At 37.3% G+C, this 17,543-nt stretch overlaps 1 protein-coding gene across 1 annotated transcript; it reads left to right on the plus strand.

The window, feature by feature from the left end:
- The first annotated feature begins 15,099 nt into the window (after positions 1-15,099).
- Positions 15,100-16,904, plus strand: LOC105061311 (protein WHAT'S THIS FACTOR 1, chloroplastic). Its single transcript, XM_019846042.3, is given in 2 exon segments — positions 15,100-15,691; positions 15,694-16,904. Coding segments are annotated over 2 exon segments (1,530 nt in total). The 5' UTR covers positions 15,100-15,237; the 3' UTR covers positions 16,770-16,904.
- The last annotated feature ends 639 nt before the right edge of the window (positions 16,905-17,543 follow it).

Below are 17,543 nucleotides of genomic sequence, written 5' to 3' on the forward strand. Positions count from 1 at the left end.
AAGCTGATAGCACAGAAACTAATTCCTGTACCAACAGAGTAACCATCTAGCAATGGTACCCGATGTTCGGATAGGTCAAATGTATGTTAAGCAATATTCAAGAATCTATTTGAATATAGTTACCATATAAATCATCCCTTTGAACCAAATGCTCAAGGTGACCTAGAGTTTAACTGCCAACCCTGATATAGTCATCCACATTATATTTTAATTTTTAAAATCTATCACATAGATTACCCCGATCAAGGTTTTACTAAATTGAAATACATTGATACATTAACTCCTATTTATTTGGAGGGTCAATTCTATCTTGATTCACACACCGACTTCACAAGTACTTGACTATACCCAGAAATCTTTCATCGTTGAATTAGAAATTCAAATAGTCTGGCACCAAAGCATAGTGAGTTGCTTGTAAGTCACTGTGATGATCTCAGATCGGAGGGACACTTATACCTATATCCCTTCGGAGTGACTCTTGACAGCAGAGTGCTCCAGAGTTGGTTACGTTCAATGAAACGTACTCCTATATTTCACCTGCATGCCATACCAGCATCTCTACGCTCCTTGGTTAAGAGGACACAACCTATATGACACACAATGATCTACACTTGATATATTTATCATCCTAGTAATAGCATATCATTTGATCGCAAACTCATTTAAGAACTAAATGATATATCCTCCTATATGAATCAAATAGTCCTAAGGACTTCATCACATAACAAGAGTTCAAAATGAGATGTACATAGTGATGAAAAAATCAAATAATATTTATTAATTTAATAATTTATATATAATTATAATGATAAGCACAACTGTCAACAGACTGATGATTGATTTGGAACATAATTTCCAACAACTCCCACTTGGACTAAGGCCAATCGGTGCAGTATCGTATACCCATCTTTGATTTATAGTCTTCGAACTCCTTGACATCGAGGGCTTTAGTAAATGGATCGATCAGGTTCTTCTTTCTATTGATCTTTGAAGCTCGACATTACCTCAATCCACGATCTCTCAGATCAGGTGGTAGCGACGTAAAATATGCTTGATCCACTGATGTGACTTCGGTTCCTTCACTTGAGCAATAGCACTAGTACTGTCGTAGTACAACAAGACGGGGCCATCAAGGGAGGGTGCTACTCTAAGCTCGTTGATGAACTTTCGTAGCCACACAGCTTCCTTTGCAGCATCGGATGCCGCGATATATTCTGCTTTACAAGTAGAGTCGGCCACAGTGTGCTGCTTGAAATTTTTTCAGCAGATTACTTTACCGTTCAGGGTATAAATATATCTTGACACACTCTTGCTGTCGTCATGATCCGACTGAAAATTAGAGTCTGTAAACCCCATAAATTTTAAGTCGGATTCATCATAGATAAGCCACTGATCCTTAGTATTTCTTAAATACTTAAGGATGGTCTTTACGACCTTCCAGTGATCCTCATCTAGATTGGACTGGTATCTGCTCGCTACTCCTAATGAGTATGCCACATCCAATCACGTACATATCATGACGTACATAATAGATCCCACTGTCGAAGCATATGAAATTCTACTCATACACTCTCTCTCTTGAGGAGTTATCGAACAATCACTCTTCGAGAGAGAAATTTCTTGGCCTAACAGAAGATAGCCTTTCTTGAAATTTTCATGCTGAACCTTTTCAGCATAGTATCAATATACGTCGACTGAGATAATCCAAGCAACCTTTTAGATCTATCTCTATAGATTTTCATCCCAAGGATGAAGGATGCTTCTCTCATGTCTTTCATGGAGAACTGTGATGACAACCAAATTTTTATCCCTGTAATGCAGGGATGTCATTTCTATTAAGAGAATGTCATCAACATACAAAATAAGAAATACTACACAGAGTTATTAACCCATTTGTATATACAGAGTTCTCTCCATTCTTAATGAAGCCATACGTTCTGATCACTTTATCAAAACGTATGTTTTAACTTCGAGATGCCTGCTTAAGTCCATAGATGGACCTTTGAAGCTTGCACACTTTAGACTCATCTATGGATATGAAACCTTCAGGTTTATCATATACACCTCTTCTTCTAGTTCTCCATTTAGGAAGATTATTTTCACATTCATTTACTAGATTTCATAGTCTACATGTGCTGCTATCGCAAACATAATCCGAATAGACTTGAGCATTGCCACAGGAGAAAACATCTCGTCATAGTCAATACCATAATGCTGATGGTAATCCTTGGCAACCAGATAAGCTTTATAGATCTTCACCTTTCCGTCTGCGTCCTTCTTCTTTTTGAAGATCCACTTGCATCCTATGAATTTTATCCCTTCAGGTGAGTCAACCAATATCCATACATTGTTGATTTTCATGGACTTTATTTCGAATTTCATGACTTCTAGCCACTTATCAAAGTCAGACCTCTACATTACATCCATATAGGTGATCAGATCCTTATTATTTTTATCGAGTTCAACTGGATCTCCATTCTGGACTAAAAAATCATAGTATCTATCCAGTTGATGCGGTACTCTATCAGATCTCCTTAAAGATATTTCAACAATAGGTTTTGAATTTGATCTAATCAAATCCGACTCTATGAGTTTATTAGATTGTATCAGTTCTTCTACCAATAGAACTTCATCAAGTTCAATCTTTGAGGTATTAGTTTCTTCACCAAGAAACTTCTTTTCTAAAAAGACAGCCTTATTACTGACGAACACCTTCTGTTCGTCAGCAAGGTAGAAGTAATATCCCTTGATCTCTTTTGGGTACCCTATAAATAGATATTTGTTAGACCTAGGTCCAAGCTTGTCAGTTTTCAATCATTTGACATAAGCCGGATATCCCCAAACCCTCAGGTGAGAGTGTTGGATTACGTCCTATCCACATCTCATATGGTGTTTTACTTACAGACTTACTCAAAACTTTATTTAAATATAACAAGCCAACTCAAGTGTGTATCCCCAAAAAAATTGATAGATTTGCAAAGCCCATCATGGACCGAACCATGTCTAACAAGGTTCGATTCCTCCTTTTTGATACACCATTATGCTGTGGTGTTCCAAGAGGGGTCCATTGTGAGAGAATTCTATTTTTTTTAAGTATATCAGAAACTCACTGAAGAGGTATTCTCCTCCTCGATCGGATCGAAGAGTTTTAATACTCTTTCTAGTTTATTTCTCTACTTCATTATGGAATCGTTTGAATATTTCAAACGATTCTACCTTATATGTCATTAAGTAGACATGCCATACCTTGATAGGTCATCTGTAAATATAATAAAATAATAATATCCATCTTTGGCACTAGTGTTCATAGGTCCACATATATCAGTATGTATCAGACTTAGAACTTCACTGGCTTACTCACCTTTTTCAGTAAAAGATGATTTGATTATTTTTTCAAGATGACAGGACTCACAGGTTGGAAGTGATTCACAATTACTAACTTTAAAGATTCTCTCTTATGTCAACCTATTTATTCTATTCTTATTAACATGACCTAACCTACAATGCCAAAGGTAGATATCAAAGACATCACTAATTTAGGGTGTTTGTTGGATGTGTACATTACACTAACAGTTGTGATAATATATAAATATCATTGTTCAGTTGTCCATTCATCATATTAACACCATTCATAATGATATTAAAATTATTTTTTTTATTAAAATTTTATAACCGTACATAGTCAAAAAGCCTACAAGAATAATATTCAATAAAAAGAAGGACAAAAGTGACATTCACTTAGAACAATTATATTAGACTTGAATACAAGCTTAATAGTCCCTAACGCTCGAACTGAAACTGATCTTTTATCTCCAACATTAAAGAACTATTCGCCTTCTTCAAATATCCTACTGACCTGCAGACCCTGCAATGAATTATAAATATTAAAAAGACTTTCGGTATCTAATACCCAGATAGTAGAATCACAAATTAAAAATTATAAGATGTTATCATATAATTACCTTGTCCAGCAACAACTTGCTTCTTTCTCGATCTGTTCAGATTCAGGGAGGCAATGTATTAAGGATAATTCTTTTTTAGTGCCCCTGCTTCTTACAGTATAAGCATTCCGCCTGACTCTGATCAGACTTGAGTTTCTTGGTCTGACTGGATTTGGGTGCCCCAGCACTTTGCATCCTTTTCTTGTTCTTCTTTTCTTTCTTAAAGGATCGATGTCTAGAAGAAGACCCTCCACAATATTCACCGACTCTTTTTGGAGGTAGTGATCCTTCTCAAAGTTTTACAGTAACCCCAGCAAATCATGGTAGTTAACTACAGGCTTTGTCATTCGAAAATGAGTAAGAAAGGAAAGTAGGACTTGGACAGAGAGTTCAGAATAGTATCTTTTCTCAACTGCTCATGTAGGGAAAGTCAAGCTTGCTTAAGCACTCAATCATCTCGATCATGTATAATACATGATCAGTGACTGATGCTCCTTCCTCATTCGAGCGTTGAAGATGACAAACTAGTCATATGCCTCTCAACATCGTCGGGTGTGCCAAAGGACTCGTTTAATATTTGCAACATATCCTGTGGCTGAGCATTTTCGAAATGATAGCTAAACTCATCATTCATTGCCGCCAGCATAATACAATGAATCGTAGTTCGATCGTTGAGCTACTTCTGATAAGTATCTCTGATCGTGCTACGCGCATTCGGAGCTGGCTCCTTGGGTGTCGGATCTATCAATACATACAAGATCCATTCATATTTTGAACTTTCGATACCAGCTATCGAAATTTGGTCCCATCAGTTTATCACTATTTAACAGTGATCAGAGCAACAAGGTGGTGGTATAATTGCAAAAGAAAAATTAGAACCTAATTAGTATATGAATTGATTAAGCCTAAAGATATGATTTTAATCTAAAAGTTCTTTCACTATTTTATTCGAATTGATAGCCTCTACCTTCAATTCGAAAAATTACACTAATTCTTTAATGGGTACTAGAATCCACATGGACTACACATGGGCCCGAGTGTGGCTTGGCCAATCCTTGTGTACCCACAGGTAGATTCTTAACCAATTATTTCATCAAACAACTTTTAGTATTCAATTTTGCCCCAGACACCTCTTCAGCAGGCGTGTGGTGCCTCCACTGAAGGTTCTGTTTAGGTCCAACCATTAACATGTTAGAATTTAGTGTATCTAACAAATGAGTGACCAGTTCGAGTGTGGCTCGGCCAACTTGATCATCATCAGAAAGATACAACTAAAATAATATATTATGAATGATAATTCTGACAGTCAGATGAGCACCAGGCGTGTGACGCCTCCAATGATCATCTAAACTATTGGACTCATTATCACCCAACTTAATAGGAGGCTATGATCTAATTATCGTCATAACTATTTTATTTTAGGGACCTAACAATTTTAGAAGATTTAATTAGTTGAATTGAGAGATGAGATGAAACTTGATCAGTTAATCTTAATCCTCCCACTGACGTCAGCAAGTTAGATTTAAGAAGATCAAGCATAAGCTAGTCTAGCTAATCAAATCCTACTAACTTCACCAAGTCATAAAGAGGACTCAAGACAAGTTGAACTAGGGACACCTAAATCAGTCATACTGATTTTCTAGTTAGCATGGGTCAACTCCAATCATTAAGTGATTTAATCAAAACATGATTCACCATGTTGGTCAAGTAAGTGAGATCGATGGGAGGAATATGCCATTAACTCGACATAGACTCAATCTATGCGAGTAGCTCCCAATTAATGACCATCGATCAAAGCTGCCATACTTACCTTAGACATCAACTGGTTAGTCATTTTCAATTTGATCAACTTATAAACTTGGATTCGACCACAGAGCTACGATCAAAGTCCATATTGGTCTAATCAAAGATATGGATTTGACCAACTATAACTATTGAAATTGATCAAGAGAAGAAATTGACTCAATCAGAATTAACTTTTAATTAGATTTGATCAATTACTAACATGATCCATTATCAATGATTTCTAACCCTAGGTCTAACCTAGTTAAATGGACTTAACTCGAGCTACCCCATTAATCTATGAGTTATGAAATTAATACTTTAGATCTTTGATTCTCAAATCTAGATTGCTTAATTCTTAATTAAATTTTAGACTGATATGGGTTTGAGTTCGATGTTTGAAAATAGTTTTCAATTTTATAAAATATTTTTACAATCAATCATCTAATGATCAAAACTTTAATTTCAGATCTAATATATATTATTTCAGATCTAAAATAAAATTTTAAAATTTTTTTCATCGTTCATCATCATGGAAAAGACTGCACAGTACCCCTACACCGTAGGAGATCCCATCGAATGGGTAAATAGGATAGTAAAATTCTGATTTCTCCTATGACCGGATGGTTATGAGGATCTATCTAATCAGATTACTATACTACTTAAATTTAAAATTAACTATTTAAATTTAATCAAAATAATTAAAATCAGATTATATGCAAAAAAATTTATGTCATAAGAAACCTAGCTCTGATACCGTTTGAAGAAAAAATGGATAGTTTAAAGCATGTATTTTAAAATTTTACAGTGAAATAATAAAAGATTAAATATTTTAATCTTTTAAATATGCTTTAGATCAGATATAAACTATAATTAAGGATCTATAATATAAAAAATTTATATATAAAATATGAAATAAAATAAAAAATTACATCGATCACATCGATGTCTTGAATTTGATCTAACCTTTAGATTATATCGGTAGAGTTCAGAACTTATCACTTTTTCATGGGTTGATGATCTTCACTACTAGTAAGCATGTTATAAAGCTCTCACTGATGTCGAGCAGTCGCATAAGCATCCAGCATCTATGGATGGTCCACACGAAGCCCCTCAAACCGATCAGCTCTCTGCGAGAGTGCTAGCTCGTGTAGTCGGCTTCTGATGGCAGATTTGACTTGATCTTCTTCTTCGATCACCTTGAACCTTTTTGATATCGAAGATGGATTAGAGAATAATGCTGGATGGTGAAGAAAATTTAGATGAAGACTCTCTTCTCTTTGATTTTTTTCTCACCCAAAAATCTAGAACAATTCTAAGTCACTCACCCAAGAGGAGAACGGTCTCCTCTTTTGTTCATGCCAAGGAGGAAGGAAACCCACCCAATCCTCATGTCTCAAAGAAGCATTTTTGATCCTATTTCTCTCTGATATCTTATGGTGAAAAGCTCTCTTCTTTTGGCATACAAAATTATGGTCTTTCTATGGTTGTCGCACAAACCAGATAAAACAAGATAAGGGCCAGAGTTTGTTGTAATTCAAACTTTTTGAATTTTAATTTGACTCCAACTTTTTCTCATCCTTATCTAACTCAAAAAGGACTTACCAAAGAAAATAGGATATAAAAATTAGTTGGAAAGACCTCCTTTTCTCATACACAATAGACCCCTTCAAAAGCAGCCACGTGTGGAAGGATATGGATAATGTTTTAAGTTGAATTTCAAACTAATTTGAATTCAAATCAAAACCAACCAATTTCTATCCTTAATGAGTAATAAAATAAAAATTATTTTTTAATTTTCTTATGTACAAACTGATTTTATGCAGTGAGAAAAGGTGTGAGATAATTTAAGTGGCGCAAGGGATAGAGTCCTACTCATTTGAGACTCTAGGGTTTAACCAATTGAATTTCTTTCAAACCCAATCTAATTAGATCCAAATAAAATATGATGAACCTAATCTAATTAAGCTCTTATAATCTTAATTAAATTTGATCAAATTAATAAATTAATTGAGCCATAGATCTGATCAAATTAGAATAATTTCTTTCTTATCGATTAGGTCATCTCATAACCTAATCAGACTTGATTTGATTGAATCAAATTCAATCAAACTTGATCTAGACTTTAATGCTTAATCAAATTGAGCTAATTAATAATCTAATCATTAATTAATCTTTCATTAATGATAGAGTCCAAATCTAATGGAATTTTTCAGATTAGCCATGTGATCGGAGAGGAACTTCTAATGTGTGTGATCTCATAAGTTCGAACCTAAACCAATAGCATAGGAACTGATTCCTATACCAATCAGAGTAACCATCTAGCAATGGTACCCGATGTCCGGATAGATCGAATGTATGCTAAGCAACACTTAAGAACCTATTTGAATATAGTTACCGTATAAATCATCCCTTTGATCCAAATGCTCAAGGTGACCTAGGGTTTAACTACCAACCCTGATATGGTCATCCATATTGTATTTCAATTTTTAAAATTCATCACATGGATTACCCTGATCAAGATTTTACTGAATTGAAACACACTGATATATTAACTCCTACTTATTCGGAGGGGTCAATTCCATCTTGACTCACACACCGACTTCATAAATACTTGACTAAGCCCAAAAATCTTTCATCGCTGAATTAAAAATTCAGGTAGTTCGGCATCAAAGTATAGTGAGTTGCTTGCAAGTCACCGTGGTGATCTCAGATCAGAGGAATACTTATACCTATATCCCTTCAAAGTGACTCTTGACAGCAGAGTGCTTCGAAGTTGATCATGTTCAGTGAAATGTACTTCTATATTTTACCTGCATGCTATACCAGCGTCTCTATGCTTCTGTGGTTAAGAGGACAACCAACCTATATGACATACAATGACCTACACTTGATATGTCTATCATCCTAGTAACCCTGATCAAGATTTTACTAAATTGAAACACATTGATACATTAACTCCTACTTATTCGGAGGGTCAATTCCATCTTGACTCACACACCGACTTCATAAATACTTGACTAAGCTCAAAAATTTTTCATCGCTGAATTAAAAATTTAGGTAGTCCGGCATCAAAGCATAGTGAGTGTTTGTAAGTCACCGTGGTGATCTCAGGTCAGAGGGACACTTATACCTATATCCCTTCGGAGTGACTCTTGACAGCAGAGTGCTTCGAAGTTGATCACGTTCAATGAAATGTACTCCTATATTTTACCTGTATGCCATACCAGCGTCTCTATGCTTCTTGGTTAAGAGGACAATCAATCTACAACGACCTATACTTGATATGTCTATCGTACTAGTAATAGCATATCATTTGATCGCGAACTCATTTAAAGACTAAACGATATATCCTCCTATATCGAATCAAATAGTCCTAAGGACTTCATTACATAACATGAGTTCAAAATGAGATGTACACGGTGATGAAAAAATCAAATAATATTTATTAATTTAATAATTCATATATAATTATAATGATAAGCATAACCGTCAACAGACTGACGATTGACTTTGGGACACAATTCCCAACACAAGTATCCTTATGCCTCCTGTACCATATAGCAGTACTGAATCGATATATTACGATACATCGCATACTGCACGATTCAGTATAAAGGATACAAACTTTGCCTCTAATTTAGGGTAATCAAATAGGTAATTCTAATCACTATAGACCTGAGAGTCTCCCAATTGACTTTTACTAGAAGAAAGGTAGCAATCATTGCATTGTGAATAATGGACATTACCCACTTGACCTAAGTAAAGGGATCATGATACCATGCAGGATCCAGCAATCATTGAAGGTAGTGTGGTATAGATGTGGCAAGTAGAATAGTAGTCCTAGTGGTTGAAGCCATCCAAGAAAGTAGAATCTAGGTGCAGGCAAGTATCGACATTAAACGAAGAAAGTTACCAAACTAGTTGCAACTAGAGGTACAAATGAGTCGAGTTGCTTACCAGCTACTCGAGCTCAAGTAGCTTGAATAGTTTTTTGAGTCAAATTCTAGCAAAATAATCAACTTAAAAGCTCACGAGCCTATTCAAATTTATATATATATAATAATAATATTTTTATTTATAATATATATTAATATATATATATTATTAGTAGGCTAAGGTTTGATTTCAAGCTCGAACTAAAGCTGGAGTATGGCTTGATTTATTTTCGAGTCAAATCAAGTCATCTCATATTTTACCTATTTTTTATTGAGTCGAGCTCTAGCTTGGGATATCAAGACTCGATCGATCTCAAACAGAGTTTTGAGCTTTAGTATCTTGAGTTGAGTCGAGCTTGAGCTTTTGGTTACTCAACTTGGCTCATTTGATTGCACACCTAGTTGCAACTCAATGTATAAATAAAGATATATAACCAGAAGAAGGAACACTTTTGGCCAAACAAAAGCTTTAACTTTATCTTTACCTATAATTTATCATTGCATTTATCTTTTATTTTTTGCTTTAGTTATGATGTTTTACTCTAGTTTATCCATGGTCGTTAGCATAAAATTGTAATCTTGGCTACGCACTACCTCTTCTTGCTTTGAGTAGGTGATATCATGATAATGAAAGTCTTTGAAGGTTAATACACTATAACATGCGCTACTAACCCCAGTGACACATCTACTTACTCTCACGAACCTGCTAAGGAATGCATGTGACATTTATACCCCCTTCCAGTGGAGAATTTAATGGCCAACATGATCCCATTTGTTTATGAACCAAGGCCAACAAAACTCCCACAGCCAATGATCTATGGGGAATATATTGTTATTTATATCTCTTCCTACAACTACCATTACCATTCATCATAGCTCCTTTCAAATGGAAACCGTCTAAATCAATGATGCATATTCAATTCTTACAAGCTGCAAGTCCTACATATAACCTTAGAAACACTAAAGGCTCCTCTCTTAGTCCATTTTTTATCAACATGGTGTTGCCAAGATTAATCTCTCTAATCACTTGGCAATACTTCCACAGCTTTCTATATTGACCCTTGTTTGATCCTTTATAATTGTAAGTGCCATTTTCTTTGCCCTATAGGATGTGATCTTGAGATGTACACTTTGAGTTCTATTTAAACCCTCTCCTTAAACCCTTTCACACTCCAATTGTTGTTAGACTTGATATCTTCCAATTATTTTTGATCCACCATTTCAAATTGATATTGTAGTTGTTAAATTGCTTTCCACACTTGTAAATTGGCTAGTAACTCTTGATTTAGAATGTATCCTACCTTTGCATCATGGATGCATGAGTTCTCCAACTACAATCGCTTTGCTATTAGCGTTCACTTATCTCTATGCTTGAAGTCGAAGCCCTCCTAGGTTGAAAGGTTCCAAAGTGCCTCTCTGAATACCATATGGCTCTCAAACATTACTCCAACTTTTAGCTCCATGGGCTTTTTAGAGTTAGCAGCTGTACTAAACTTAGGAAACCTTTTCTTCCATGTCCTTCACATCAAAATCTAATGAACAATCAATAATTTTGATCTCACAATCATCCTCTGATATGTACCAGCTCAGCTTCTTTAGTCACATTCTTTTGTAATATAACCCTAGACATCTCCATCTATGTTAACCCTAGGATTGATTTTGATGAATAAAAAATTTTTGAGTATGATACTAATAAATATGTATTGTTGGAGAAATTAACTTATTTTATAGCTAGCACAATGAGTTTAAACGTTTAAAGAAGCATAAAGAAGCTTAAAAGGATAAATCTTAAAGTTGAAAAAGTACTTGAAGTATTTTGAAAGCATAAGAGGATGATTGGATAAAGGTACATTATAAAAAATTAAGTAAAGAAGGCTTAGAGTTGACTCGGGCATATTGACAAGTGGCACAAAGCTCAAATCGACTCTCTTAAAAAATAAAAAGTAGATTTTGTGAGTGCAGTCCTTGAGCTGACTCATATAGTCCTTGAGTCGCTTCAGATCTCTTCAAATTGACTCCAGATCTGCTCGAGTCGACTTCAGCTCTAATAGCTAGTTTTTTTTTTTTTGATAGAGACAGGTGATCATATGACTCTAGTGCAAATGTATCCCATCAAGTCAAAGTACAAAATATCCTGCAAAACCTGAGGGTGCACCTCTGGCCATGTCATCAAGTCCAATTTTTGGTGTGCTCAGCAATAAAAAAAATGATCGAGTCTGCTACACTATTTGCCTCTCGAAAGATATGACAAACTGACGCTTCGGTAAACTCTTGAAGTAAAATCCGATATCACAGAGAAGTGGATGAGCATCCATATATCTCATGTCATTTTGAATTATCGAATTATCGATATCAAATCGCCCTTAATGTAGATGCTCTCTGCTCGCAGCTCTCGTTTAGTGTAGATAATGCCCGCTCAGGCAATCCAAAGCTTCGCACTTGGTATGGAGGGCTCGAACAGGTATGAACCTCCCGTCTAGTTTTTTAAAAGTTGCAAATTTACATAAAAGACCTTCAATGGCTAGTTTTTAGATTCGAACAGCTAAAAATAACTAGTTTGGCTCTTCTAAAAGATTTAAAGACTTTCAAACTTAATGAAGAGCCAAGAGAAATGATCCAAGAGGAAAGAAAATAGAAAATTCTAAATTCTTGGTGAGGACATTGAATATCTTGGAGCAAGTCAAAAAAAGAAAAATCAAGAGTAATTAATTGAATGAGCTTCCAAGAGAACATCCTCAATAATCAAAAAGAATTTTTATTTATTCAAGTAAAAAAGTTCAAGCTTCAAAGAGCAACCATCATCAACCCCAACTGAGTTGTATCGAGTTTTATTTTTTTTGTGCTCTTTCTTGTTCATTTTAATTTTTATTGTATGTCTTATTCTTTATAAGTTTTTTGGGATAGAAATTTATGGGATAGGCTTGTTCAGGCCATCATTAGATATTATATTAAGTAAATCTATGACTGACTTAGTTGGGAAGATTTTGGTTGATTTTTTATGTAAAATCAATTGGGATAATTATAAGCTCGCTAAAACAATCGGTTGGATTGATTGTGAGTTGAGTTAAAACAATTATGCTATAATAAGAATATTATAGTAGAATTTTCAAGTAGAAAAATTTAGAAAGTGGATATAAGTGCTAGGTTTGACATCAAGCTACTATAAAACTTTGTGTTGTATGTGTTCTTGCTTATTTCTATTTTACTCTTATTTATTTCAACATATTTCTTATTTTGATTCATTGCTTCCACTATAAACTTAATTTATCATAATTGAGCATATGCTTGATTTAAGTTGTAAAAATTTTTAAAAATCCAATTCATCGCCCCTCTAGGGTTATCTATATTGGGGCAACAATCCACCTCTTAATATCCTCAATTGTCATCAATGTATTGCTCTGATAAATGATCATCTTCCTTATTACTCTCCTTTAATCACTTTGAGCTATACTGGAGTCAATGTCACTTTCACCATTGGTATCATTAGCACCTTTGCTGCTCCTTTCATCGGCATCTATAGGTCTTTCCCTCTCATTCTTTATGTCTACCTCTTTAATAGGTCTAGTAGTAAAAATACCCTAAGCGTTTGTTCCTCGAGCTTCATTTGCACTTATAAAGTTGCACTTTCATCTACTTCTATCCCATGATTCACCAAAACATCCCTCTAAGAGATTCATTTGCAATATCTTCTTGCAACCTTTGCACATCCTCCTCTGTTCTTATTCCTTGAGCACTTGTTGTTGTTCCATCAGTTGCGTTGATTATTTTTTCAAAAAGTGCTAGTGGATTTTAGGTCAAAACTAGCACCTCCACCCTATGCTCTGGTATAGACTCTCATGGTTGGCCATCCTCGATAAACATTAAGCATATCCATGACATTCTTGTCCCCTTCCATTGGTTTCAAAAGCTCTTAACATGTCATTGTGCACTAGGTAACAAAATTTGCATAATTTAGATAACCTAGGGCTTTAGTCCTCCTTTCAATTTTCAAAGTACTCATTTCATCAAGGCACAATTATTATAGTGCTTTACAAAATCCCATCATTGTGCATTTCTAGTAGCATTAATGCACCTATCATGGTGCATCTAACTTGAATAACCATTTATTTATCTCTAAAATATTAACAAGTAGTTAAAGTAATAGATACCACTTATTAAACAACAAAATATTTTCTAACAATAAATAGTGCATTAATTAAAATTGACTAGGCATGTGACATAATTAGGACTCGGCTTAGCTTAGTAAATTATTATTGCAGCAATTAACATGTGATAGAACAAATGTCACAATTACCCCACATATATAATTCCAAAGCAAAAAAAAAAAATCCTATGCACTCATGTCTGGACCACATGGCATATGTGGTGAATAAAAAGAGAACAAAATAACCCTAGACCACCGTGAATGTATATCTCATAGCACGTAGAGAAGCTACAAAAGAACAAAAGGAAAGCATTACTTAAAAGCACCACACAAACACGAAATCCCAAATCCTATATTTTTGAACACCATGCATGCCTAAGTAAATGATTAGGGGCTATATTGTTAAATATAACTCAAACTAAGCACATCACCATAATTAGTGGCTATATTGTTAAAGATAACTCGAACTAAGTGCATCACCATGGAGGTAACAGATTAAACCTAAGAAACCACATTGGAAGAGAGAAACAATTATCTAAACAAGGGAGAGGATATATCATTCAAAGAAATGCTTTCAAATCCAACATGCATTCTTTAGCACTCGATTCAGGGTGTAATCAACCTTCAAGAGGTCTCCAAGTTTCTTTGAGCTCAAATGAAAAGGATTAAGATTTGACATTGTGCCAGCAGGGTGGCGAAAAGAGGGATGGAGGGATCAATTTTAACTCAAATCAAGTTTACCCTAGCACAATTATAAAACCAATCAAACCCCTTTTCAAGATTAGTTGGGGATAATTTGGTCATTCTAAAGGAGCTGTCAACAACATCATATGGAAGATGGACAAAAGAAATGGTTTGGAATAGAAAGATAGCTCGGTTGTTCCATTTGAGATTTTCAGAAAGGAGGGGGTATAAATTTAAATCAGGCAAAATAGATGAGGTATAAATATGTTTTTTTATTAGTCAAATGGATCTCTCTTAGCCCTTCCAATGAACAGGTTGAGTTTATGATCAAATTATCTTTTCCTTTTTTTTTTTTTGGGTACAATATGATCAATTTTTCTTCGATATATGTATCTCAACATAACCCTGGTCCAACATGACATATTCCAAATTCTATTTGTAATTTGATTTGATCCAGTGCAAAACAATAAAAGAGCTTTTTGCATATAACCCATCTGTTTATCTACTAATTGAATGTGGAAAGTGAAGTTCTACATGTTTGCAGGGCAACACCCTCAATATCCTAGAAAATTTTTAACAGGTTCCCCGGTCTCCACGCTGCCTTTCGGAGTTCCCTACTTGGGATCCTGTTCAGAAGTTTTTAAGATAGAAAGAGATCTTAAATCATTCCGCTCAATCCTCATCGAGCATCTCCTCGTCCTCTACTTCCCTGCTCAAATCCCTCCACTTCAATCGCCGCCTCCTGTACATGGCCATGGCCGTCTCCGTTCCCTCCCCCAAAAAATGCCCATTTTCCATCGCCTGTTCATCTCCTCAGCAACAATTCCGCGGAATCAAGACCTCCTTCCTTCCCCCAACCCTTTCGTCCTCCACTTCCCCCTCGTTGAGAAGCACCACCATCAACCTCCCGCCCGTCATCACCACAAGAAGAACAAAACCCCCCTTCTTCTTCTTCTACCCCATCTCCTCCACCACCAAGATCCCTCGGTGCCGGCCCCTCGACCGCCACGCCGCGAAGCACGGCAAGCTCCGCTTCGCCCGCAAGCTCAAGACCCTCCTCCTCTCCAAGCCCCGCCAGTTCCTCCCCCTCCGCGTCCTCTCCCGCTGCCGCGCCTACCTCGGCCTCCACCCTTCCCGCTCCCTCCGCTCCATGATCCTCCGCTACCCCGCCCTCTTCCACCTCTTCTACGCCCCCTCCCGCTCCTCCCCACCTCCGATTCCCTTCTCGCCGTCACCCTCACCCCCGCTGCCGCCGCCCTTGCCGCCGACGAATCCCTTCTCCGCGCCCGTATCGCCGCCTCTCTCGCCTCCAAGCTGCAGCGCCTCCTCATGCTCTCCCCCCGCCGGCGCCTCCTCCTAACCAAGCTCGTCCACCTCGCCCCCGACCTCGGCCTCCCTCCCGACTTCCGCTCCCGCCTCTGCAACCACCACCCTGACCGCTTCCGCACCGTCGATACCTCCTACGGCCGTGCACTCGAGCTCGTCTCCTGGGACCCCTCCCTCGCCGTTTCCCTCCCTCCGATCCAAAACCCTTCCTCCGACCGAATCATCGACCGCCCCCCCAGATTCAAGCAGCTCCACCTCCGCCGGGGGCTCAACGTCAAGCGCCGACACCGCGACTACCTCATCCGCTTCCAGGAGCTGCCGGAGGTCTCCCCCTACGCCGCCGCCGCCGCCGCCGCTGCCTCCGCCTCCGCTAACGAGGAGGAGTGGTGGCGGTGGCAACGGACGGCTGAGGAGGAGGAGAAGAGGGCGTGCACGGTGGTGCGGGAGGTGCTGGGGATGACGGCGGAGAAGCGGACGCTGGTGGACCACCTCACGCACTTCCGCAAGGATTTCGGGCTGCCCAACCGGCTGCGGGCGATGCTTGTGCGCCACCCGGAGCTGTTCTATGTGAGCGTGAAGGGGGTGCGGGACTCGGTGTTCCTTGTGGAGGCCTACGACCACAAGGGGAAGCTACTGGTGGAGGACGAGCTGCTCGCCGAGAAGGAGCGTCTTTTGGAGCTGGTTCGGAAGGGGAAGAGGATGCGGAGAGAGAGACGGAGAGAGGTCAGCTCCGGCGACGACAGTGACGACGGCGATGAGGAGGAGGAGGACGGTGAGGAGGAAGAGGATGATGGATTCGAGGACTTGTTCGAGTCTGGGATTGGGGATGACTGGGAGGACTTTGGGGATGGTGTCAATGAGGATGTTGGGGATACGGAGGTTGAGGGGTTTTGGGTAAAGAAGGCAGCTGTTTCTACTGATGCCGAGAAGGTTGGCGTTGTGGAAGCTTGGTGAGTTGGCGCCTGCTTGTCACAAGGTGTTTGTAGATTGGTCTCTTAGATATTTGTTTGTATGAATACTGAAATAACTCTAGTTTGTATGGATACTGAAATAATAAAAAAACACAGAGAGGAAAAGCCTTTTTTTGCTTTTCTTTTGTATTTTTTTTCTTTTTTTTTTTTTTTAAGGGAACCTTAGGAAAAGCTTTTGATTTCATTGTTATTAATGAAGAGAAGGTTATCTTGATAACTATAACGTTTGATCTAAAAAGCGCTGGTTGGAATTGACCATCCCTGTGCATTGACAGTTTCAGCTTGCATCGCGAAGAAGGTTGAGATTTATAATCATTCCTGATTTCCATGCGTTCAAATTTCTATGCGGGGTGTTGCTAATTGGTGTGCGTTAGTTCTTTAATCTTTTAAGTGATTAGGCGTGAGTAATTTTTTGCTTGATTTATATAATTTTTCTATATTAAGTAGGTTATTTTGCTTTTAATGATGACAAGTTTAAAGAAAAATAAACTTTATTGCAGTGTGAAGGGTAGTTTCTTGTATAAAGTTATGGTTATCATAAACTTGACTCTATGTTGAAAATAGGAAGCAGAAAGTGATTCTGCCTAAATCATAGCCAAGTCAATAGAGAAAACTACCAAAATTTTGTCATTTCATGAAAAATGCATATTCACCATTGATTAACTTCATGAGATTAAAACCCTTTAGTCATAGCATTTATGTTGCTAGATTATACAACCTTTTCCAATACGAATGGTTGATTTTGTGATTATATAGC

Source organism: Elaeis guineensis, chromosome 1 (assembly GCF_000442705.2).
Source record: "Elaeis guineensis isolate ETL-2024a chromosome 1, EG11, whole genome shotgun sequence".
NCBI lineage: Eukaryota > Viridiplantae > Streptophyta > Magnoliopsida > Arecales > Arecaceae > Elaeis > Elaeis guineensis.